At 39.9% G+C, this 19,543-nt stretch overlaps 2 protein-coding genes across 5 annotated transcripts; both read right to left on the reverse strand.

Moving 5' to 3' along the window:
• Positions 1-246: 246 nt before the first annotated feature.
• Positions 247-5,452, reverse strand: golga7ba (golgin A7 family, member Ba). 2 transcript variants are annotated; one of them, XM_085410462.1, is made up of 5 exons: positions 5,082-5,442; positions 3,915-4,040; positions 1,561-1,713; positions 1,363-1,464; positions 255-1,237 (listed from the first exon to the last, which is right to left on the reverse strand). In XM_085410462.1, the coding sequence occupies exons 1-5, from the start codon at positions 5,091-5,093 to the stop codon at positions 1,154-1,156; spliced, it is 477 nt and encodes a 158-aa protein (XP_085266588.1). In that variant the 5' UTR covers positions 5,094-5,442; the 3' UTR covers positions 255-1,153. The 2 variants fall into 2 exon arrangements, with proteins under 2 accessions (XP_085266587.1, XP_085266588.1); XM_085410461.1 differs by having other exon boundaries at positions 247-1,237; positions 1,363-1,713; positions 5,082-5,452.
• Positions 5,453-8,458: 3,006 nt separating this feature from the next.
• Positions 8,459-18,589, reverse strand: zfyve27 (zinc finger, FYVE domain containing 27). Of its 3 annotated transcripts, XM_085410463.1 has the most exons (13): positions 18,263-18,589; positions 16,625-16,862; positions 16,434-16,504; positions 16,151-16,337; positions 15,021-15,116; positions 14,601-14,713; positions 14,203-14,321; positions 13,731-13,802; positions 12,553-12,573; positions 11,020-11,161; positions 10,861-10,907; positions 10,656-10,737; positions 8,459-10,541 (listed from the first exon to the last, which is right to left on the reverse strand). In XM_085410463.1, the coding sequence occupies exons 2-13, from the start codon at positions 16,858-16,860 to the stop codon at positions 10,471-10,473; spliced, it is 1,257 nt and encodes a 418-aa protein (XP_085266589.1). In that variant the 5' UTR covers positions 16,861-16,862; positions 18,263-18,589; the 3' UTR covers positions 8,459-10,470. The 3 variants fall into 3 exon arrangements, 2 of the variants coding, with proteins under 2 accessions (XP_085266589.1, XP_085266590.1); XR_014912162.1 differs by lacking the exon at positions 10,861-10,907; XM_085410464.1 differs by lacking the exon at positions 12,553-12,573.
• Positions 18,590-19,543: the final 954 nt, after the last annotated feature.

The following is a 19,543-nucleotide window of genomic DNA, read 5'->3' on the forward strand; positions in this document are numbered from 1 at the left end:
TCTAAGGCAGAGAGAAAAATTGGCAACAACAGATAAAGGGAGGGAAATATGGATGCCTGGGAGGTATTTATAGCGTTGCACTTGCTTGTTTACATGAAACTTGGTTTCTGGTTTATGTCCAACAAGCAGCTCAGATTGAGTACTGAGCCTTTTCTTATGTTTGTAATCATTTAAAATGCTTAATATGAGTAACACTGATTTCATATATTTGTATAATACAAGAACAATGAGCTCGATGGGGCTGTGATGAAACTGTTTATTTGACGCCAGTCATTTCTACCATGTGTATTAAAACAATAAGCAGTATGAAAACTTGTTCTTGCACAAAATGTCACCAAAATAAAAGAAACATTCACATTTGTGAGCCAGTTTGTTTTTTGGCAGTTATTTTTCTTTGGAAGTCTGTTCATAAAGCAGGGAAGGGTTGGTGTATTTTCATAAACACTTACAGGTATAATTTAGGAAGACATTTCTGACCCATCCCTTCTTTACTTACTGCTGCGCTTCACGCACAACGAGTCTTTGCATAATCTAAATTTAGGAAGAGTTGCTCTCGCTCAATGAAACCAAGAGGTTAGTACTTGGATTTGTGGCTATGACTTTAAAAAAGGAAATACAAGCTTCATCATAAATATGGAGGATCTGCTACATTATGGATGACTTAAATGGCATTCATCTGCTGCCAGACAGCATGATTTAGAGCCGATTTGGAAGAGGTGCTGAATTTGGGGTCTAGTCTTGTGTTTGGTCCAGTGTTTGGGGTGCAGCCCAGGTTGATCTGGCCTACGTGGTACAATGACAGCAGATGAGGCACTTCGTCCCTTTTATCTTGAAATCAGACAGGAAGGAGAGAAATGGTGGGATCACACAAAGCATCACTAGCTGCATCTTTTCATCCTTTTCATTGAGACATTACATCTTAGCAAAAGTGCATCAGCACCTGCACATTTCTTTCGTAATAAACCACTAAAGTGCGTGTTTCAAGTGTCTACTCTGAACAAGTTAGGGACATGATGGGGAAAAAAACTGGTGAATACTTTGTGTGAGCGTAGCTGAGGGGGTGGTTGGTGTTGGAAGAGGAGTCGTATTACATCCTAGGTTTTCCTTCATGGTTGTGAGTGATCAGGTGGACGCAGGTTTAGGAAGCATCCAGTCATCGAGCAGTGCTGCCGGACACAGAGCTGCTCCCTGAGCTGGAGCCACTGGAGCCCCGATCTTCATAGATGGAGATCTCTATCTGTTAAAAGTTGTTAAGGAACAAAAATGATCTGTGGTTTATAATAAATTGCACAAATATTTTACAGAAATGTGGTTTTGTTTTGCTTTTTTTTGCAATACACCCAAAATTCAGAATAAGGATACAACACGCATTCCCCTTTCTATGGGATCTGTGATAAGGAGACCTCTGGGAGCATAAATCTTCTCATTCTGCTCCTGAATGTACTTGGAAATCTTCTTCAGCACCTGACACACAGACGGAAGAGGAAAAATGAGAAGCAATATAAAATCCAAACTACATGTTAATTTGTCCCAGAACATCAAAATGTATTGGATTCTGACCTTCTCATAACGTGTCTCCATGCAGAGGAAAATGAGATATGCTGTGGCGCAGGCCAGACACCCTTCCAAGTAGGACTGTCCTCCAATCTTTTCCGCCTCTGCATAATAGTTATTCAGCGTCTTCACAGTGTCCTCAAACAGTGTTCGCTCGATCTGGAGACAGACAAAAGAGCAGAAATGGGGTCAGTGAGTAGCAACAGCAAATACTATGTTTAATAAAGTAACTTACTGAGCTGGAGAAGGGAAAAAATATTGCATGATTTTAATTTCCCCTTTGAAGTCACTTCCATGGAAGACGCTGTGAGTGTTTTATTGCCCATGCACTTGCGAGATTTCAGCACAAACCTCAAACATCAGCTAACGTGTGAAACTGACCTTCATTTCAAGAATCGTCAGTGCTGATGAGACCTGGGACTCCAGCTATGACCCAGTGACCAGCTGTGTTTATTCCTCCACATTTACAACAATACCTATGAAGCTTTAAGACGAGACCCCACAAGCAACTATGAAAAGAAAGTCATCAGTTGCCTACAACAACTTGAAATGGATGAAGCCACTGACTACACTTCCTGTACCCAGGAAATGCTATACCCTGTATATATGGACTTCCAAAGATCCACAAAGGAGTCCCAAGCAGTATCAACTCAGCCACCTACAAAATTTCCAAGCACCTTGCAACCATCCTAGCTCCCTTGTGGGGAACACACATCATCACATCTAAACTCTGAAATCAAAACCCAAGAAGTAGAAGCCTTCACTGTTCACATCGACTCAGTGGATAGAATGATAGTTTACCAGGAAAGATACAAAGTATAACAGTTTGTCATTTCTGGAAGCCTACACACACAGACCAGTACCTACTCTTTGACTCCCACCACCCTCTGGAACACAAACTTGGAGTAATCAGGACCCTACAACACAGAAACTGTTCCCTTTAAGCCAGAAGGAAAAGAAAGGGAACACACACATGTAAATAAAGCTCTTAAAACATGTGGATTTCCCAATTGAGCTTTCATCAAATCAGCAAGGATGCACAGAAAATAAGGTCAGACACCAACTAGGGAGAATCAGAAGGACAAACGTCATATCTTATGTAGCCAGTTTATCAAAGAAACTCAGGAGAGTCTTCTCCAAGCAGGACATCCCAGTGTAGTCCAGACACAGCCACACACATTTAGACAAAAGCTGGTTGATCCCAAGGAAAAAACCTCCAAACACAAACTAAACAATGTAGTGTATGCAGTACAGTGCAGCGAGGAGGGCTCCATTGGAGAAACCAAGCAGCCACTCCGTAAACACTTGGCACAACATAAAAGAGCCACCTTGACAGGACAAGACTCAGCTGTACATCTGCATCTAAAGGACAAAGGTCACTCGTCTTGAAAGACGAGTCTAAGAGGCCATCTATGTCCACTCTGAACAGAGGGTGTGGCTTACAACACCAACTGTCTGCCACCTACAGTGCAGTTTTGAAATCCCTGCACAGATGCCTTAACGCCCACTCACATCATGCGTCAGTTGATCTCAATAGGTCATATAATAGGGTGAGGCAAGGTCTCACAATGGTTTCACCCACACCTCTGGTTATAATGACCCACACCCTTTTTCCCCACCTTGGCTCATGTGATGAGGCACATAATCAATAGTGGGTCAGCAACCCTCTTAATGGACGACTTACACCTCATACTTTTTACTCCACAGTGATAAAAGCTAGCGAGGTAATGACTGACCAAATCACAGAGCTTTGTGCGTATATCATTCTACACAGCATAACAATTTTATCTAGCAATCAGGAATTTTGTTTGCTTTATCTACATGTGAAAGAACCGATCTGAGTCATGAAACCCTTATATTGCTACATTAAAAATCAATAAAATAAAGGGAATTAAGTGTCTGATGCTGAAAGATTCACTTTTTGTCCACCCCAAATGAACTCTACACACATATGATATGATGACATAAGGCTTTATTCTATACGTGTTAAAATGATGCCAAAAATAGGGAACATGATCCTCAATAAATAACATGTTTAAAAAGAAGTGGGAAGAAGCATTCAAATACGCTGAAACCAGTGAACAACAGAGAATGTGGAGTGATTTGTGTGTTTTGCTTTACTCGGTACTGAAATGAAACTTTGTTACTGTATATGCGTTTATATTTATTATATTATTTATATTATTTTGCATCTATTATCAAGCATATGAATGTCATGATAATGCCTTTTAACAGACTTTTTCTTTTCAGACCATGATGCTAACAAAGATCTAAATGCTTGTATGATCTGCACCTATTAAAACACAATATAAAACCTAGAATTAAATCACATTACACTGTAACTCCTCCAGTTTCCTTACCCTGCTCTCCAACTCAGAGGGGAACTTGGTCTGAAACTTGCAGGTGGTTCCTTCACTGTAGTCTCTCTGAATGAATACTTTGTTGGCCAGAGATGCACTGTGCCTCAACTCCTGCAGGTTATGAAACTGTGGGAATCAAATAACACAGAGAGAGAGAGTAATACAGTAAGGGTTAATATAGTATCTCTTTAATGAGTCCCAAAAGAGAGCTATGTATCCCTCTATGTGCATCCCTGAGCACCTGTTCACCTGTAATGTGTACAGACAGCAGCTGATTTAGAGGAACAGGGTGATTGAGTAGATGTGATCGATCACTCGTTGGCTCAGTGTCTGCACGCTTTTCTGCCTTGTTGACTGCTGGAGCAAAGCCCAGCATCAGACATACGATCTTTTACACACACACACACACACACACACACACTTTCTCTTGGTCTTTCAGGAAAGCAGGGAGACGGGACAACATTTCACTACGGCTAAACACGGATCGATTACACGGAACAAGCTGAAGCAGACTTTTAGAGGCCAAACAAGTATTACATACAAGCTTGTTTATGCTTGATATAATCAGTTTTGTGCGTCACCATTATTTTTGGTTACATGAAAGCACAGATGGAGGAAAAGGGAGTCAGGCAAAGCACGGAGGAAGGTCGGGGTGGAGTGGCTTCTGTCCATGGTGCTGAACGGCTGTCCTCCGTGTGTGTGTGAGTGGGTATGTGTGTGTAGTCAAACACAGTTGCTTGTCACCGGATTAACGTGGCTTCTCAATACACAAAAACAGATCTGCTTTCACCAAAACAGCTTAACATGGCAGGGACGGAGGGGGCTGCACTGATCCTTTTTTCTTATAGCTCAGCTGACTTTCAAAAATGCCTCCCTCCCTTTTTTTTTCTCTTTAAACAAAATACTAGAACGCGTTTATGTGGTAAAAAAAAAAAAAAAAAAAACAGAAATGAAAACGACCAAATCCTCTGGCGAAACTGGCGTGATAATGTAGGACACAGTGGTCACTCCAGATACAAGTGATCCGCACAGGTTAACCGTGTGCAGCCTCCATGCCCTCAACGTCCGTGTTAACTGGAGCCGCGCCTGTTTCGTTTAAACCTTCATGTCACTGTTCGTGCCGGTAACCGGACCCGAGCTGGAAATTAAACCGAGCGAGTGTCTTACCTCTGTCGCCATGTTGCACCGTGCATCCGTGGCTGTAGGGACGAGTCCCTTCACGCTCTGAAACCGCTTAGTGGGACACGGAAGGGGGGAGGGTGGGGAGAGGAGGAGAGGCTTGTAATCCTGAGGGGGCGGGGCTTAATGTAGTAGAGTGTTCGGCTTTTTCTTCAGTCTCAACTTGACTTTGCAGGACGTCGGGGTGGGGGAGACGACCTCCAAACCTGAAAAATGCAGCCAGAGCGGAGAATGTGGAAGTGTCAAAAACTGCAGTTCCTCTGCTGGCCACTTGAGGCGGTCTCTGAAAGGGAGTCAGCTAGTTATCTGCCATGCTGCACATTTTGGTATCGATCAGATATGAACTAAATATTGCCGATACTAATACCGATACTGATATGTTTAACCTATAAAGGCAACTTATAAAGGGTTTAAGGGGTTAGGTTTCTTTTTTGGAGACCTGGAATGTCAATGTGCCTGTCTTTAATACACTTTGGGTCAGCTTGTACATGTACATTTAACACAAAAAGGTTCAGACATTTTTCACAGTGTATGTTTGAGGTCTAAATACTGAAGTTGGAGGATAGAATTAGAAATATCAATACTATTGCGCTAGTATTGCGATACTTATACCAGCATTGGGATCGACCCCCCCCAAATAGAGGCAATAGTGTCCCTCCTCACAGCAGTTCAAAGTTTTTATAACTCATTCACCTGATAATTGAATCAGGGGCGTGGCTGCTTGATTGACAGGTGTTCTGACATAGGATGCTGCAGGTCCTCATCCACTATTTGGAGTGAAATTGAGGTTTTGAAGCCATGTGACTGTTAACCAAGTGACATTAACTTGTCTGCCATTTTGGACATATGATAATATAGAGTCAAATCAATAAGACAGCAATCATACAAGTTTAGAGGACATCTGGCAACCATCTCCACATCCAGAACCCTTAGAGTTAGAATTGTGGCCACCACCATATTTCTGGAAGGTCGAAACTACTTTAAAGCATAACACAATCCAAAAAGGTGAATTAAAAAAAACTCAAACAAACTGTAAACATGTTGTTTTGATTGCTGGGTTTGGTCTTTTCTAGCCTGCTTTTGCCTTTGGAAGCAACCTCAAGAGGCTATTAGAGGAACTGCATTTATTGATAATTAGGTGTTTGCTTTTATTTTATTTGTTTTACAAAATCTCCATGTAAATTTCATAATATGTGTTAAAAAGGCTTCATGAAATAAGTTTTTCCTTACAAAACTATATCTAAAATATAAATTTCTGTGACAAGAGCTTTTTGGTTTTATGTTCAGGAAATGAGAGCTTGTTTGAAACAGATTGCAGTCTTGATTATTAGTAGTAGCCTATACTATAAGCTATATGTTAAAGAAAGCAGCATCATTCATCCTAAATTTTCAAATAAAATTTATTACAGCTCCATTTTGTGATTTAACAACTAATTTTTCTCTCATTTAAAAACAATCGAAATGAGTCTAAATGGCAATTAGTTTTTAAAACTTCAAATGTCACTTCAAGGTCTTACTTGAAGTGTCGTTATTTGTATTTTCTTTCCCATATCTGCACCCTTTACAGTAGAGCTTTCTTGTTTAACCTTCCTCTGGCATAAACATTATGAGTTTATCAGTGGGAGTGACCCATTTCACTTTACACATCATAATTTAATCCACTAGTTCAGACAAATATTTGTAAAACCAACTTTGAGGATCTATCACCAGCATATCACTGAAAATGTTGATACTTGAATAAATTAGTTAAAAGTTAAACACCAAATTTTAAATGAAGGAATTCAAACTTTTATTTCTAAATGGAATAAATCAATCAAATGAAGCTGTTTTGAAAAAAAAAAAAAAATTCTGATGCTTTTTTTAAAGTGTGGTACAACTGTGCTTTGAAATGACAATGCCTTTTAGTTGCTAATAAAATGATTCCCATGCCAAAAGGAACATACTTACCACCTGTCACTTTAATTGCTGCTGTGGTTACGCTCATCATGGCCACGAGTGCCATGCTCATTTTGAGCTTTTAATTGATTTCAATGACCGAACTATTCTTTTTTCCAGAGTGGAATGATCATACAGCATACATCTTCAACAACTTGTAAAAACAAGTCCTAATTTATTTTTGATTTTCTCTCATCTGCACAGGGTCAAAGTGATACATGTAGCCACATATATACACATAGACCCACATTTTTATTTGGCTAAATGTCTCTTAGCAAGTTGCACCTCGAGAAGGTGCTTTTATTCTTCTGGCATAATCTTGGCTGGATAGTTCTTGGCAGAATTGGTAGAGATCATTTAAATTGGTTGATTTTCTGGCACCAACTCGGCTTTTAAGCATAGTCTACATATTTTCAGTAAGGTTGAGTTCAGGGCTTTGATTGGGATCATTGTCCTGTTGGAATATTTGACTGTGTACAATTTTCAACCCTTTAGCTGTTGATGTGAAGTCAAGTTGAAGAATTTGGAGGTAGTCCTTCTCTTTCATTACTCCATCAATCTTGTGCAATGCATCAATGCCATTAGCATCAAAACAGACAATGATGCTTCCACAAGCGTGCTTGAGAGGTGGCATTGTGTTCTTTGGGATGAAAGCCTCACCTTTCTGCTCCTTTAAACATGCCCCTTATAAATAAGCAAATACCTCAATCTTTGTCTCATCTGATCATATTACTTTTCTCCAGAAGGCATCTGGCTTGTCACTGTGGGCAGGTGAAAATTCCAGTCGAGCTTAAAAGTTATAATTTTAGACCAGGGCTTTTGGTACATTCTCAGTCCATTGTAGAAGTTGCTTCACTGTGGACAGTGGCTCTGGTGTTCCACCAGTTTCCAGTTAACAGCAATTCTAACCAATTTTCTCTCACCTGAGGGTGACTATTTTGGTCTCTTGTAGACCTTGGAAAAGTAGTGATACGTCCAATTGTTAAGTTTGTTTGAACTGATTATCTTTGAATACAGCTGTTTAGAAACGGCTCCAAGAGGCCTTTCCAGTTTGTGTAAATCTCCAGTTCTAATTTAAGGCTTCACTGAGTTTCTTGCACTTTCCAATTGCAGTATTGGTCACTCCACCATGGCAGCAAAGAGAAGCTAGCAGCTGTAGTCATTCACAATCACTCTTGAGAAATTAAGAGACCTTGGCCTCGCCACCACACTGTAGAACCTTCAGCACCATTTATTGAAACATTTAACGGAGCGTGTGCATATATTTGAGCCCTTGCATAAAATTTTGACCCTGTGTGGATTAGAGAAAATTCAAAATAAAATTAAACGTGTCAGAAAAGGGATAAGAACAGTTCAAAGAAATTGTGAAAATTCAAAAGTTACTATGACATGCAAGCTCACAATGAGTGTATGTAAACTGACCACAGCTGTAAATCTTTACATTGTTTATTTTAATAACGGCATAATTTAATCTTTAAAATCCTGGGCAGTATATACATAATTAATCATTCGGTCAAATAATAACTCGCACTTTCAGGAGTTTTAAATTAAATATATCATACATAGAACAATTAGAACTATTTACAGTAAGCTTATATATGATTACAGTAAAAGCAAAGCAAACAGTTACAATCATCTGTGTCTGAAACATGATTAAAACAATGTTGCCACCAGGATCCACATATTGGGTTTCAGTGCCTCACATGAGTTCTTCAAGTCAAGTCCTGCTTGCAAGAGTGTGAAGTTCTGGTAACAGTTTTAGTGGGTTCTTCGGTCCACTCAAATTATTTTTATCCAGTTGGGTCGACTCGATCCAGTCAGACGAAAAACATGGACTCAAAGGACCTTTGGACGTGCTGCTGTAATACAATAAAGCTTGTTTGACACGCCCACGTAGGAAACCATGACAACTGAAATGCAGCAGCAATTAGATTATTACAAGAGTGAACTGGTCTGCTCAACTTCGAAAACGGCTCAGACCCTGCCTTCAACAAAACCACGCTGTGTGAGACTTTGCTTTGCATTTTCAGTTTTTTATGCTTTTCTGCATCTGCTTCCTCTGGTAGGAAAATCAACTGAAAAAGACAAATCTAATCACAGTGAGTTTTCCAGACCAGGATTACCAGGATAGCATTTGCTCAAAAATGATCTTATGTGAGCAAACTATCTGTCGTGCATGTGCCAATCAGTTAGTAAGCAGGTGCTGGCAGACACTCTGATATTGACTGCTAAAGCCCTATTCACTCAGACATGATGAACAGTCAAAGCTCTGTGAGATGACTGGTTGATAGGAGACTGGAGTGAAAACAATCGCAAACTACTCGCCAACAGCAGCAAAACTGTAAAGGTGTGACAGAAACCGGAGATGGAGAACATTCGGCTTCAAAGTGAAAGGTGACCCTTTTAAAATGTGTTTGTTCCAGTAAGGCACAACTTGTACTATGAAGGCAAATGTTCTCTTTTTCCAGTTTGCACTGTTCTTTTTCAACTTTTACTACAGCTCAGAGACTAAAATGATAAATGTCTCCAAACAAGTTGGCATCTTCCTCGCACACTACTAGTGCCCGCAGCAATCTGCCCGCAACAGAAGCAATCACAAGTTTTTTTTGCAATGCTCTCTTTGCAACTTTACTTAACAAGAGCCAGAAACCTCCAGCAACTCTTCACAAACAGTCGGGGAACGCACATTCTCTTGGGGCCAGAGGTGGCTTACTGTGGCTGTGGCCTGGTGTGACTCAGAACTCAAACTTCCCTTCAGAATCTCGGACAAACCCACAATTCATCATATCATATTGGTGACAGATGGATGTCAAGGTCCTTCAGCATTATCTTGTACTTTTGAACAAGCTTAAGCACAACTTAAGCATTTTCCCACATCATATTCATCAGTCTGAACGGCAGATTTGATGCCTTATGTTCTTACAGAAAGGTCCTTCAGCATTACATTGTCATTAATCTGCCAAACAGTCCTTAAGATATCAAAATTCACGAGCCATCACCGTTATTGTGAGGCAAAGATTGTAAAGCAAAACCGCTGTAACCCTGTTCACTTATTTTAACCACCAATCACTACTAGCTGAGTCGTGGTTATCACTGTGCATATATTGGTCCTTCTCAGAAAGACTGTAAATAGGTCCTTTGATTTTAGAGCCACTGTGTACTGTGCTGAGTCTCATTGAGTGATAAGATCCAGTCCTTCACTGATAGCACAAAAAAAGAAAAATCCAACAACAGGAATAGTAGAAATCCCATAAGCAACAAGAGAAGCTAACGAGGAACTGATAAAGGCAAAGGAGTGTAGGAGCTCCACATGGGATGTTTCTTGACAGAAGAGCCTTAACATGAACACAAAGGCATGTACGTCAGGGTCCAATATAGGGCTCAGGGCCAAACAGTGAGAGAACACTTGCTGACCGTTGGGAGATATAACCAACATGCCATCTCACTGTGGTTTGATGAGAGTGGAATTACAGGCAGCACAAACAAACACTGTCTCTCTCTGTGCTTCTGGAGCTGAGGATGAAATAATAAAAGACAGCGGCTTTAACTCAAAGAACAGATGAATAAAACTAACAGAAACAGAATTGTGTGATATGATGCAAATATTTTAACGATACTGCTTCTCACCTGTTGCCCCCATAACAGATTTCAGCACCTTAAAGGAACAGCATCGAGAGCAGAAGCTGTTGCCACAGTTACTGCAGTTTCTCTGCAATAAAAACAGACAGTGGGTTAGAGCTCATCCCAACAGAAAAATAGGATAAAATTAACCATGATGACGACGTGATGCCTAAATATATCCCAAATTCTTGCCACAAGGTTTCAGTCTCACCCTTTTCTTCAGAACTGAGAAGACGGCATTGCAGCTCGAACAGTTGCCTTTGGAGACAGAAAGAAACAGCCAAGAATAGAGCTGTAAGTCTTAGAAAATCTACCGTGTCATCACCGAGCTATAAATAAGAGGGTTGAAACCAGTGGAGGATTCGCTGACCTGTGACGGTTGCGGGATAGCGTTTACGCAGTTTCTCTGTCAGTTTAGACACTTTGCTGCGTATTGGTTCATTTCGGCTTAGAAGACCATTTTCAGAGATAGTGTCATACTCGGGAGCTCCAAGGGATCCATCATCATCCTCCTTAGGGAGACGAAGAGGAGTGAGATACATAGAAAAAACAAATAGTTTTTTTTTAATATAACGTCTAAGCTTTTGAAGTGTAAAGAAGCCAGGAAACAAATTAAACATTAACAGAGGAGAAACTAGAATTAAAAATAAATCAGGTAGTCTGACTAATAGCTGTTTGATGAATAAGCTAAGCATGATGATCACAACAACTACGACTACTAGGATGATTATGAAGGTGGAGAATACATTTCAAAGAACATGCATTCACGCACTTGCTGTACTTAATTTATCTGCCAAACATGAGGACCGCAACCTCCATAAGAGCAAAAGCAGAAATATTAAAGAAATTAAATGTTGTTAATCTCTCTTAACTCTTAATATTCAATATAACTAGGATGTGATAAAGGTACCAACTATCTGTGAACCAAGGGCTACCAAGTAAGGTTAGCACAACCTACTCCACTACAAATGTGATCCACTACACTGAGTGACAGCAATGACACAGAACCAAATGAACAGAGTGTAGGAGGACAAACAGAATGAAGATATTAGTTGTCATGTGTTAAAAGCTTTTCTTGTTAAAGAATATAAAACTATTCTTTAATAAGAATAACACGTATCCAACTTCAGCAAAAAATAAAGACTTGGACAGAGGAGGATAACTTCTTTCTTCCCTGCAGTTAATGGAACAGTTTAGGATTTTAGCAAATAAGTGTATCCATTTATTTGATGAACAAATTCATGTACAGATAAGTCAGGTGTAATGGACCTTGTTGACTAATATTGGCCACTAAATTTGACAACATATTTTTTTTTATTTAAAGTTTTATGTCACAAGAGCTAATAGATTTTAAACGCACTTTTGGTGTTTAACTAAATCCCTCACCACAAGGGGGCAGCATTTTACCAGTCCTGAAACGTTTTTGGGTCTTTGTTTCTGTTCTTTAAACGTTTTAAAAGACATTTCTTTTTAGCTCTAACCCCATTTCCCCTATTATGAATAACAATGTGTGTTTTTAAAATAAAAGGTTCATCGCTACTCATTCTTGACTGAGTCTTGTCGTGCAGACTGGTGTTACACAAAAGAACACCCTGGAGCTAGTGTTCAGCTGATTTCTCTTAAAATATTTTGGACAGAAAGTCACAGGCAATTATTCACATTCTGTTGATAGAATTCGTTCAGTCTGGGGATTTAATATAGTAAAGATTTGTTTGTTGCGTAAAGCATGATGGTGATCATGCTGAATAATAATGATACAAATATTCTGTGTAATGGAACCACTGGAGGCAACAATTATGGGCATGTTATTTATAGCATTATTGCTGCCACACAACTCCTGCCAAGGTGAATGGATGGATGGATGGATGGACTGGCAGTAGGGATGAACAGTGAAATCACTTACCACCAAAACCAATGGGGTTTCCTTGTCAGGCAACAAAACAAGAGATGAGAAAAACGTTACCTAAAAGTACTAATATTCAGTGTTACTATCCGTGACCACACCTAAAACTGCGCTTCAAAAAGCAAAGCAAGAACTAAAGAAAAAGCCATGACGAACTAGCCTCCTCTCAACAAAGGAGAGAACACTTACCTGTGTTGAAACTGAATTTTCCTGAGTTAGGAGGATAGCAGAGGGAAAAAAAACTAATAAAGACAGGAGGTATGTCAGCAACAAAGGCTTCCTCCTCCCTAACAGTTACCGGCAAGCTCAAACTGAACTTCTTAATTTTTTTTATTATTTTGCAAGACAAAAATTTATAGAATTCACCATCCAAATTTGTTTCCCCCTACATCTATATATTACATGAAAAGTTAAGCTAATGAATGACTCCAGTTTACTGAAGATTTCAGTAGAAATTACTTATCTCAGCAAAAGAAGAAAGGAATGGAAGATAAAACTTCTCCCATTCTTTACACCATTTCTGTTGCTGTCAGGGTGAACCAAGTGGAACACACTTGGCCTTTTTGCTCCACCTATGAGTGTAAATCTGGGTCAAATCAGCTACAAGAGTTGGGAGTTCACCTTGTAATCGGAAGGTTGCCGGTTCGAGCCCCGGCTTGGACAGTCTTGGTCGTTGTGTCCTTGGGCAAGACACTTCACCCGTTACCTACTGGTGGTGGTCAGAGGGCCCGGTGGCGCCAGTGTCCGGCAGCCTCGCCTCTGTCAGTGCGCCCCAGGGTGGCTGTGGCTACAATGTAGCTTGCCATCACCAGTGTGTGAATGTGTGCGTGAATGGGTGGATGACTGGATATGTAAAGCGCTTTGGGGTCCTTAGGGACTAGTAAAGCGCTATATAAATACAGGCCATTTACCATAAATTCACTGCTTCCAACTTGGCCAGACAATAAATGGCAGTAACCATTTTTTCTAGTATAACTTTGGCAAGAAAACAAATTAAAATACTACAGAAACATATTTTATGATTACTTAAACTAGAAAGATTTATGAAATTGGACATCACATTAGACATTATAAGGAAGAAGTTATAATACTGCAGACATCTGAGAATTACAACTGCATAGAAGTAACATACAAATGTAATTTAAAAGAACATCCTAAAGTGTAAGTGTTCCATTTACCTCAATGGCATCTTTAAATTCATCATCAGGCTCAGCTTCCTCAGCTTCTTCTACACTGCCAGGGGACAGATCCTGTTGTGACAAAACACAAAACAACATCTGAGCACTTGTTTACTTAACTCCTGAAACACAGCTGATCCCAGAGTGAGCACCCAGGACAGCTGTTAAACTGTGGTATGGTCAAGAGATCTGAAATCGGGATCACACATGAATGTAACGGGTGAAGTTTTCACTCTGGAATTCCACAGATCAATGTGATCCCCAGTCCGTGACTTTGCTGGAGTAAAAATCCTAACACAGAAAGACACAGAGGGCATGAAAGGAAAATGATGGATGGACTGTTTATCCCATGCTCTCAGTGTAAGAAGCTTTCAGCTGTATTTGGTTTTAATATAAATCACAGCAAATAATCCTTCAGTGTAAGTCGTATCAGACCGTATAAACTTTTGTCCTCCGTGCTTCTGTCTCTCACCTCTAGACTGGTTGGTGTGGGGGTCCTCTCCAATAAATTGCCTTGTTCTTGTTCTTCACACGCCCCTTCTGAAGTCTGTGTCTTGCTCATGTGGAACAGTTTCTTAAGCTCCAATAAAACTGAAACAGATTAACAGACCATCGACTGCATTTATAAAGATGGATGTAGCCACCTAAAGGTCGTTCACTGGATTGTGGACTACCCTTTTTAAAGTCTCAAATTCAGTCACCATCTTACTTTTTAACCATAATTAAATGAGAATGTATTGTATGGAATGACCATGTACTACTATTGTATTTTATTACTGTTTTTAGAGCCAGGCTCTAGAGGCCGTTTGAAGATCTGCAGTTTTTAACGCTTCAGTGTTAGTTTTATTTTTCAGCCTTTTCCAAACTAACCTCTGCAGAAGTCTCTGTTCCACAGAAACATGACACTGTTGAGTCCAGCTAGCACCCAGGCCACCGGAGCAACATAGAGTAGACACACCACGATTAATATCCCTCCATAGAACCTGGAGGTGGAACATTTTGAGAAGTCACATTAAAACTATGTGAGCGATTGATCAGCAACAGAATTCTTTGTTAAGTTCACATTTGACATTTTAAACCGTGACTACTGACACACATCTGAATATCTTGTTACTATCGGCAACAACAGAAGAGATCAGTACAGTAGAGCTTGTTAAAACATATACATTTCATTCACATGCATGAGCTGAACTGATGTTATCATGAGCGCCGGCTGTTGAGCAATAATGACTCAGCTATAAGCAAAAAGAATGTGCGTGTGTGTAAAAGAGAGAGACCACAGATGCAGACCTTGATGACTTGGTGTGATTATCCCAGTACAAGACTTTATAAGCAGCTTCTGCTGACTGACAGGCAGAGGACAGCATGTCATCCAGCTGCTTCAACCTGGTGAAGGCAAATGAGACCCACAAATAAAGGGTGAACAAATACATTTCAATCGATTTGCAAATACATACCATGAACAAATACTCAGAAATGCACCGATAGCTACAGTTTATAAACTGCTTAAAAAATAAAAATAAAAAAGGAAGAAGAAACTGACTTCCTCCATCTTCTTTATCAGTGTTTGCCTGAAACTTAATCTTTAAATTGGATATTTTAAAATCGTATGAAACAATGAATATGCCGGTAGCAGGTAGGACTCTAAGTCAATATTGTGTGATGAGAGACACATTCAAGTTTATAATAGTTTGGAAATAATGACAGTTTCACTCCGATCAACAATTGTGGGATGCATTACATTTTATAAATGTAAAGTTAACAACTCTACAGGACAACTAAGCATTTCCTCAAAGGTTTTTCCTCCAAACACGAGCCAAGTGTTTGCTGACATCTTCCATGTCAACTACAGGCAACCATGGCAACCTGCTAATAACCAAAGCAATTGAAAAGAGGTTTTTGATGCATCGCTGTAAACCTCTCTACAACCAATTTCACCTAGTGACTGCCAGCAACCTCAAGCAATTGCTCACAAATCAGCAAGGGAATATACTTTTTTTCCCCCCTAGCGACCAGTGGTTGCCAGGGGGTCACCTAAAGGTCTCTAAACCTTCCAATTGGGACCTTAGCTTTTTGAAACCAGAGTTTATAAGTATAGAGTGCATCAAACATTGAAAGCATACTCTGCTTAACTTCTTTCTGCACATTACGGGGGACCATAATTTACAAAATGAACATAATGTTGGATTCAGTAAAACCTGAAAGAAGTGTCTCAGACTCTAAACATACTAGTAACAAGTATACTATGGGCATGGATCAAGTGAGCTGAGGGCTCTGGACTTTGTTTTTGACAACCACAGGTTGTCTCTGCTGGCCTTTTAAACGAAAGCAGGTTTAAAGCAGCTCCACACTGACTTCATTTTTTAGATTGGACGCTACATGCTAATAGTTTAAGACATTAAATGCATAATTTGCCTTACAGGTCTTTGACTTCCAACATGGCCTCCTGTTTGGTGAGATGAATGATCTGCAAGTCTCTGCGATACACAGCATGAAAGCGACGCTTCTGAAGCTCATCGTCTGAGGCTCTGCCCCTACACCTGTCCTGCAGGTAACCCAGGGCAGCCGGCAAAGATACTGCTGCTAAACTCACAGTGAACCAACCAACTGATGTCAGAAGAGGGAGACAGAAAAAAACAACATAGTAAATTATTCAAAGGGCAACAATAAGGCTGAATAAGGCTGTGTAATGGTTCCTCCTACCTTCATTAACTGTGCAGAAGAAGACATTGAGGAAAATACAAACAAGCAGAGAACACAGTGGCATCTTCCACCTGAGAGATTTAAAAAAAAGATCATAATGAATACTGCAATATAAATATGTAGCTCTGTGATTACTATGAAAAAGCAGTTATGTGATATTCATACAGGGTACAGAAAGCACAAATACACACCCGAGCAGGAAGCGAATGAGCTCCACTGTATCTGTAACCGGTTCTAGATATAGAGCCATCCTCTTATAGGACAAAACCATGTTGAGGAGGTCAAAGTTTGGTGTACTGCGAGGGCTTCCCAACTCAGAGGCATCTGAAGACCCAGGGGCTTCTTTAGACAATGTGTGCACCAGCTCCCCCCGATCCCCTGTGCCCTGTGAGGGGTCTTGGAATGATCCAGTACTGTGCAAAGCCATCCCTGGACAGAATGAGGGACAGACGACAAGCAGGATTCAGGTGTTGAGTAACTTCGAAAGCAAAAATGCATCTGCTGTGATAATATTACCAACTGTCTAGAGCTTCAGCAACAGAAAGTTTGTAAACCCTTTTGAATTACTGAAATTTCATCTTCTTACAAATAAAGACAAACATAAACTGATAACACAAAAAAAAAAGTCTTACAAAAAGTCCAAGCTGAGAAAAGTAACAGGCCTCGAGTTTCCTATATCTTAGAATCTCTTTTAGCAAAAACGTACATCAGATCTTTTTAGGCTTTATAGAGGATTTTCAACATTTTCCATCATGCATCAACCTTAAGCAGTTGTGTTAAGGTTAGGACTCTGACATGACTATTCCAAAAACATGAATTTTTTTTCTTTTTAAACTATCGTGTTGTCGATTTACTTGTGCACTTTGGTCACTTTGTAGTTGTGGCACTCTACTCCTGAGATAGCAAAGCAGCCCCAAACCACAATCCGTCCACCACTCTTTCAGTTTTAGAGCTGGTAGACAGTACTGTTCTAAAATTCACAAATACAGAGTTGTGTGTTTTAAATAGAAAAATGGACTTCTTTGTCATCTGTCCACAAAACATAATCTCAGAAGTCATTGCAAACCTGAAACACACTAAAATGCTTCCTTCCATTAATACTACTCTTATTTGGTGTTTTGAATGAACAAAAATTCTGATACTTGGAGAGATTTTTACTCTTTGTTGAGTTCATCAAGCTGAACTCAGTTTTGCTCAATATTAATTGTATCTCTCAATAAGCGTATTAGTGTAACCCTCCACAGCAGTCCCTGTTTCTTCTGTGACCCCCTTGAGAAAATTAACTGCTTTAGTGAGATTAACACCAGTGCTTGATTTGTTCAATTTGTAGATAGTCTGCCTCGTTATGACCAACCACGTTTTCAGAGACGCTTTTGTTGGCTTTTCCGGGGTCTATTCCTGAGACCTGTGAGAGAAACCCATCATCCAAGCGTTATTGGAAAGAGCGAATTTCTCCACTAACCTATTCTTGTGCGCTTTAGTTATATGGAGGATCTCCCATAACCCACGCTTACAGTCTCAACTCCTTTATGCGAGTTGATGAATGAACAAACCTAGCGTTCAGGTGGATTCCTTCCAAGGGTTACGATATGTTGGTAGCTTTCATGAGGACTACTTATTTCTGATTAATCTATTAAAATCGATTTCTTTATCGTGACCATAAGGAGGGAAATCCGGGCTAACTGCTGTGGCCTGCGAGATGCGGTCAAACCGGAAAGTTAACTCAAGTCCTGTGCCGGTGGGAGAGCGCTGTGCTGTACAATAGCAGCACGACACCGGCATGTCAGCCTTGCTAACACTAGCTACTAAATACGAAGGAGATCATTTACCTCGAGCTCGGTTTCCAACAACAACCAACTTATGAGGCGGCGGCGGTGCTGAAAGGAGCTCAGGCGAAACTAGCGAGTCCCACCGATACCATCATCTTCAGCCTGGAGGAAGAAAGAGCCTCCAAATTCAAGCAGCTCAGTCAACATGGCTCCGGTTGTCCTCCTGCATGAGCACAAACCTGGAACAACGAGGCGATTTCTGAAACTGTCAGCGTGTCGGCATAGAGAGTCAACCCGCTATTTTGCTTTTTTGGACCTGCTACCTTTGCCTTGCTAGCTCTGTTCAGCTGCGAGAGCGTCTGCTTCCTCGTTTAATCCAGGCCTGATAATTGATAACAGAAAATGGTCAATGGCAGGTGTCCAAACCAGTCGATCGCAGAGAGACTGATCAGTCAAGTCCCCCCCCCCCACTTTTTTTTTTTTTAAATTAAGAATACTCCTTTGTAAAACAAGAACATAATAAACATTCTTTTATTAGGGTTTTTTTTTAAAAAAACAAAACAATTATATTTGTTAATTTTACCACCATCTGCGCTCTTGGACAATCTTTCCATACATTTCAATTTTATATTGAAAGTAATTTTGTGAGTAATGATGATAATAATAATAATGTCTCTTTGTGACCTTTAAAGCAGAAATTATTCAGACTGTCAGAGTTTTGACTGTTATGATTTATCAGAATAGTTTTCATACCAAAACATCTAATTAAAGGATGATTTTGCTTTTTTGTTTTTGGAAGGGGGGGGGGGGGGGGGGGCTCCAGTAGATGTGGAAATAGGTTTTTGTTGATTATTAGTGAAAGTAAAACAGTTAAACAAAATACACTGATGGAACTACACAAGTTGAAGTCATGTTGAAGTTGAAGTCATGACAAAGTAAAACTCACCTGGTTTAAAGAGCTTCAGTCAGTCCTTGACCACACATTTACTGTACAGCAGTTGATGAAGATTAAATAGCAGCTGTGGAATTTAGACTGTTGCTTTAAATCCCAACACACAGGCAGAATGTAATAGAAATAACAGAGGAAGCTTAAGTTAAGGTTTTGCAATTTTGCAAAGCTATTCAGCAAAAATGAAGGAGGAGTATCCTTCTGCAAATGAGCAAAGAAAGAAGAAAAAAGAGGAAGATGATATAAAAGTGTCAGCAAGACAAGTGGAGCAGTTAATAACAATCAAATGAAACACTAAATAATAATAATAATAATAATGGATTGGATTTATATAGCGCTTTTCGAGACCCTCAAAGCGCTTTACAATACCACTATTCATTCACTCTCACATT

The sequence above is a fragment of the Rhamphochromis longiceps genome, linkage group LG6 (assembly GCF_057381845.1).
Source record: "Rhamphochromis longiceps isolate RC_006_pf linkage group LG6, R_longiceps_female_GT1.1, whole genome shotgun sequence".
Taxonomy (NCBI): domain Eukaryota; kingdom Metazoa; phylum Chordata; class Actinopteri; order Cichliformes; family Cichlidae; genus Rhamphochromis; species Rhamphochromis longiceps.

What these genes read in the sequence shown, in the direction of transcription:
- golga7ba (XM_085410461.1), bottom strand. An exon ending in CCTCTGAGTTGGAGAGCAGG is followed by an intron (nt 1,714 to 3,914) that starts GTAAGGAAACTG and finishes GTCTGTCTCCAG; the next exon opens with ATCGAGCGAACACTGTTTGA. An exon ending in TAGAAAGGGGAATGCGTGTT is followed by an intron (nt 1,238 to 1,362) that starts GTATCCTTATTC and finishes AACTTTTAACAG; the next exon opens with ATAGAGATCTCCATCTATGA.
- zfyve27 (XM_085410463.1), bottom strand. Translation starts at nt 16,860, where the DNA reads ATGGCTTTGCACAGTACTGGATCATTCCAAGACCCCTCACAGGGCACA. An exon ending in CTCATTCGCTTCCTGCTCGG is followed by an intron (nt 16,505 to 16,624) that starts GTGTGTATTTGT and finishes TAAATCTCTCAG; the next exon opens with GTGGAAGATGCCACTGTGTT. An exon ending in CCACACCAACCAGTCTAGAG is followed by an intron (nt 13,803 to 14,202) that starts GTGAGAGACAGA and finishes TTGTCACAACAG; the next exon opens with GATCTGTCCCCTGGCAGTGT.